The sequence below is a fragment of the Euprymna scolopes genome, chromosome 10, assembly GCF_053919585.1.
Source record: "Euprymna scolopes isolate OS-2025 chromosome 10, ASM5391958v1, whole genome shotgun sequence".
Taxonomy (NCBI): Eukaryota; Metazoa; Mollusca; class Cephalopoda; order Sepiida; family Sepiolidae; genus Euprymna; species Euprymna scolopes.
In genome coordinates, this window is record NC_136491.1 from 121,716,095 (window position 1) to 121,722,263 (window position 6,169).

Sequence of the window (6,169 nt, forward strand, 5' to 3'; positions counted from 1 at the left end):
ATCAGAGAAAAGTTAGAACATTTGATAAACTAATTATGAATTTTTATCACAAGTTTTATGATATATATAATAATAATAATAATAATAATAATAATAATAATAATAATAATTTATTCTACTGTAACCAAATGCATGCTAATTATAAAATCGACGAAAACATAATTTAAAACATCGTATATAAACACATTTCCTCAATGCAACTTTTGTTTCCATCGGCAACCAAAATTGAAATGGGTGTCATTGATAAATATGGTTTCGTTGGAAACGGAGGAGATAAGTATTTTTTCCTAATAGTATGTGTACAAAGGAGATTTTGATAGTATGGTCATGTTGAAAAATGTATGAAAGTTCTTGAATTAGTATCTTGGATTCTGCATTTTTCGATTTTACCGTCGTTGGATACTTTACCCTTCACCAGACTATCCATTCACCTGAAATCACTTCCTTTTTTCACCATATCCCCTCTGCTTCACTTTTTGTTCTCAAGTAAGATCTATGACTTACTTGTAGTTTCATTAAATACTTTTGCAAGCAAATCCGATCCCGCATTTTGCTAAATCTTACCCTTTCATTCTCTGATGAGAAGTAAAGTATTTCTTCGAAACTCCGCGGATTAAGTACTATCCACTTATTTAGTGTTTGCTTTTTAAAATTAAATATGTTTTTAACTCTTTTTCAAAGTGTTTTTAACATGTTTTATAAACTACTTGTTTTTATACATATATATATACACACAAACACACACACACACACACACATATATATATATATATATATATATATATATATATATATATATATATATATATATATATATATATATGGGCGGTTAAAAGAAAAGGATCGATTCTTTAAGAGGAGACTTACCTTCATTTTATAAGAAAAAGCTATATTTATCGCATAGATCACTCTAGTTCTCCCATTTCCCGCCACTAATAGTTTCAATATTTTACTATTCTCCTCTCACGCACAATTATTTCGGCTAATGTATGTATATCCCTAATTTTTTGTCTAGCGTCTTTGTCAGAAATTTAATTTCTTCCTTCTTTTCGTCGTTGTCTTTTATCTTTCCTCCCTTCTTTCCTTCTTTAACTTTACGTCTTTTTAACGAGCTGCTGCTGCTGCTGAAAGAATCACGCCACAATTGGTTCTACTAAGAGATATTTTTCCCGCGAAAATTCAACAAGTGCACTAGAGAGCGGAGTAAAAGTCAAATTTGGACAAAGATACCACGAGGGTAACACGCAAGTTACGAGCTCTGGTCCTACTCAGACATTCAAGTCTTAAAAATAGTAAAAGTTATTTCATTGTTCGTAGGAATGAATAATGAGTTTCAGTAAGAGTTGAATCAAGTTGGTTGACTCGAAAAGAAAAGAAAGAATCAATTCTAAGAAGAATTGATCTATAAACTTGACGCACGAGATGCGATTAAATGTCGGCGTGTGGAAACCGAAATGTCTTTCCATGTTGTAACCAGTGAGAATTTCATCTGACAAGAAGGACGAACGAAGGTTTTACCAAACAACATTGAGTTTTCAAATTCAAGGATTATTTTCAAAAGAACTTTCAAGGATTCTGTCATTGAAGTGAGTACAGATCGATTTGGAGTGGCGTGAAGAAAATATATATGTAAAAAAAAGGACTCACACACATATATATAAAGATAAAAAAAGAAAGGTTAAAAAAAACGAAACCATTGTTTTACGCAGTAAGTTCTCTTATTCTAATTTTCTCTTATTTCTGTACTCTCTCTCTAGTGTTAATTAAGCCTTTAGTGCTTGCCATGAGGACATTTTTTGGCAGTCGAATTGGTGAACATATAAACTGTATTTTCTCTTGTAAATTGAACATATAAACTTTTTTCTCAATAATTGAACTTTGCAGCTTTGCTGCCTTCTTTCACCAACCCTTATGCTTTCTTTTTCCCTCAATAAAATGTCAATATTTTTTTTATTCTTAAAAGTATTTCCTTGTCTTTATTTTTTCATGTCCTGATTTTTCTAGGCTTATTAACATGAACCACGTGGGATAACCTACACGGGACTCAGTGAATAAATTTCCCGCATTCTGCCAAAAAATTTACGAACCCTGTTAAGAAATAATTGCACCTAAGCCGAGATTACGGATGTTGCTATGTGCTTTAGTTATTGGCAGTGTTCTTACCTGAAATGGTTATTTTCCTCCTATCGGACAAGATTTGGGGAGATACCATTTCTTCTGTCAAAAGCTTGAGAAACGTTATATAGGATTATCCTTTTATTGGAAATAATTTAGGGTTGGTTCTGCTCAAGCTGTTAACTTATTCTTCGTATTATGTTCACCAGACTGTATCTGCCTGTCCTTTTTTTCTAGATATTATTTTCCATTTTGGGATAATCTTAGTTCTTTTGGTTGTTGCATCATTCTTTTTTTGGCGGGCTTTCTGTGCGCGCCATCTTGTCTTGTTGGCTTGATTGGTAACGGTTGGCGCCATTTTGAGTGACGTCATAGATTATGTGGTAGCTCTCTCTCTCTCTCTCTTTATCTCAAGTATTGATAAGTTAAGTGAGAATTAGTTGAAAATAAAATGGCTGCGACGCCAAAGGATGTTCTGTTGAAGAAGTTGAAAATTAATAAGAATAAAATACTTGTAGTGCTAGAAGCGATAGAATCATCTCGTGAAGTGGGAGAGGACAAATATTCTTTATGTAAAAATCAGGTTGAAGAATACTTGTCGAACGCGGCATTGTTGGAAGAACAGTTAGTCGATATTTATTTAAATGATAATGTCGAAGAAGACATTGTGGAAACTTTCTCCAAGGATTGTGCCTTGTTTAGATTACAAGCTCTGGAGAAATTGGCTGGATTGAGACCTGCCAAAGTTGAAGAATCGGAGACCTGTTTGAAGAAGAGTGATAAAGTCAAGGGTGTAAATATTACCCCTTCTATCATCTGTCCTAAATTCAATGATAGGGACTTAGAGACAGATAAGCTAGCCTTTTTAAATTTTCACCGGGAGTTCCTGAACTGTGTATCCAGTTTGGATAGTGACTCGTTGAGATTGGTCGTGTTGAAAAACCATCTCACGGGTTACGCCTTTCAGATTGTTAAACACTTATCGATATCGGACGAAAATTACGAGATTGCATTAGAGTTGCTTTCCAACGAGTTCCTAGATGAGAGTTGTGTTGTGGACTCAATTTTCTCGTCCTTGTTGAATACTGATCGTTTGTATAGTAATTTGGACGTGAAAAAATTCTTGACTGACGTGAAGACGCAGGCATACGAATTGAAGAATTCCTTCAGTATTGATTTTCTGGAATGCGGTACCCCGGGAAATCGATTGTTGGGTCATATCGTATTCGGTAAATTACCCGTTACCTTTAGAACAGAATTAGTGCACAAAGTGAACAATAATTACCCTTCTCTGGAGCAGATTTTGGATAACTGTACTGATCTTATTAGAACTCTTGAGCTCTGTAAATATGATCCTGGGAGTCGTAGAACAGACTTCTCTGTAAAAAGGTCTAATAACAAGTTTAAACCTTCCTTACCAGATAAAAGACCCTCCACGTTGGAGAATTCCCACGTCAAGACATCTAAAGTCAAATATAGATGTTGTTTTTGTAAAAGTAATGATCACAAGGCTCATATGTGTAAATCCTTTCCAACGTTTAAGGACAAGTTGAGAAGGTGTAACGAGTTAGTGATTTGTTCTAGATGCATCAGCCATCTCCATGGGGAAAAAGACTGCCCTTGCAATGGAAGGGAGTCTGAGCTGTGTTGGTCTTGCAATAGACCTGGGCACCGTAGCGTTATGTGTCCCATGGCGGTCAAGCCTACTGTTTCTTCTAACGCTTGTTGGATGACCAGTAGCTCGTCCTTATTACCTGTAGTTAACATTTCGGTTAATGTGGGGGGCAAGGATGTGTCGTTTAACTGTTTGGTAGATACCGGCAGTGAGAGATCTTACCTCTGCAAAGGACTTATAAGAAAGATTTCCATGTCCTCACCCATGAAAAGTCGCAGATTTCTTATAAAGACCTTTTTGGGTAATAAAGTAAGAGACCTGCAGGAGATAGATCTCCGTGTGAAATTTCAGGATGAATCAAGGCAAGTTTCATTCTTGTTGGATGAACACTTAGACCTGTCCTTTAAAATTAAAGGATTAGGCGGTGTGATATCTGACTTGAGAAAGGACGAGGTGAAATTGGCTGCTGATTTCTCGTGTATAAAAAACGACATGCTGCCAGTCCATGATCTGATTGGTATTGATGTAATCAAGTTTTTGGGCCCCTTGCAGCTAACCCAATTTAAAGACGGATTTGCATTTAGTTCGTCTCAGGGAATGATTTTGTTTGGAGACGTTTCGGACTTCAAATCCTGTTGTTCTGTGCGGGAGCAGGCTGGCTTGAATTACAATCGAGTCGTAGGGAAATTTTCGTCGTGTAATGTTACTCATGTATACTTTGTTTTGGAGCCTAAATCGAATCATTTGGATCCTTGGAGTTGTTTTGATGAAGCGGCAGTGGATAGGACCATAGAGAATATGTTCAATCTCGAAACATTGGGTGTTACAGATGAGGTATGCAGTAGCTACGATAAAATAAAAATAGCAGATTTTCGTTCGTCTATTGAATATCGTAACGGAAGCTACTATGTAAGTTTACCTTGGAACCTAGATAAGTTAAACGAAGTTCCGTCTAGTTATAATGTGGCATTAGCTGTCTTAGACAAAGTAGTAAATAAATTGTCTGACAAAAATCTGTACTCTGATTATTGCAAAGTATTTCTTGATCAGGAGAACGAAGGCATAATTGAGAGAATTCATGTGCCTCCTTCAGAATTTGCCAAGTACACCTGGATACCCCATCGTCCTGTCTACAAAAATGAATCACAGTGCGCAACAAAAATAAGGCCTGTGTTCAATTGTTCGTTGAGAACGGGTGGTAAGCCGTCCCTCAATGATTGCGCCTATATGGGTGTGAACCAGTACACTGATATGCTGGAGCTTTTGTTCAAATTCCGAACCGATACGTTGGTTCTATTAGCGGACATTAGAAAAGCGTTTTTGATGGTCAAATTGAAGAACGAATTTGACAAGAATCGTTTCTGCTTCTTTTTGAAGTTAGAGGACGAGCTGGTCTGTTTCAGGTACAGCACTTTGATCTTTGGATTTGTGTCCAGCCCATTCATTTTGTGTTATATAGTGAAATATCATGTAGAAAAACATGCCGCAGGACCCTGCCGTGACATGCTGTTGAATAACTTCTATGTCGATAATCTGGTTAAAACACACCAGTCGCAGTCTGAATTGCTGAAGTTATATGTGGAAGCAGTAACTACCATGGAAAAGGGTGGCTTCGAATTGAAAACTTGTAGCAGTAACAGCGAAATAGTTTCGCAACGTATACAGTTGGACAACAATGGTTCCTCTCACGGAATGGTGTGTGAGAAAGTCTTGGGCTATACGTATGATCCGATGTTGGATGAAATGAAATTAAGTAGCGGAGGTGTTGAGAAAGTAGTCTCAACTAAAAGAGACATGTTGTCTGTGAATTCTTCGATCTTTGATCCGTTGGGTCTTGTGTTGATAAAAGGTTTTAAGTCTAGACCTCACTGGAGTTTGGACAGGGTGATGAAACTGACCCAAGGTTCCGACGGATTGGTGGGATCTGCCTTGATTAAAAGAGGTGATACGTTGCAAGAGCATTCAATAAAACATTTATTCCCGTTGGAACTTTCTATAACTCATTCTTTCCAAGCCCCTGCTGCAGATCAAGGTGATGATTTGCCTGAAGGTGAAAATGTTGTGGAATCAGCTCGTGAGGATCAGTCTAGACCTGTTAGACATCAGAGATCAGTTAAAGAGGGAAATCCTGATTATCTCTGGTATTAGTTGGAATATGTCCACCTTTTTTCTTTTCTCTTTTTCTTTTTTTTTTTTTTGTTCGGGAGAGTGTCAGAAATTTAATTTCTTCCTTCTTTTCGTCGTTGTCTTTTATCTTTCCTCCCTTCTTTCCTTCTTTAACTTTACGTCTTTTTAACGAGCTGCTGCTGCTGCTGCTGAAAGAATCACGCCACAATTGGTTCTACTAAGAGATATTTTTCCCGCGAAAATTCAACAAGTGCACTAGAGAGCGGAGCGAAAGTCAGTTTTGGACAAAGATTCCACGAGGGTAACACGCAA

The 6,169-nt window shown here is 36.9% G+C and overlaps 1 protein-coding gene across 1 annotated transcript; it reads left to right on the top strand.

The window, feature by feature from the left end:
- The first annotated feature begins 2,566 nt into the window (after positions 1 to 2,566).
- On the top strand, positions 2,567 to 5,878 carry LOC145286538 (uncharacterized). Its single transcript, XM_080135430.1, has one exon. The coding sequence runs from the start codon at positions 2,567 to 2,569 to the stop codon at positions 5,876 to 5,878; it is 3,312 nt and encodes a 1,103-aa protein (XP_079991556.1).
- Positions 5,879 to 6,169: the final 291 nt, after the last annotated feature.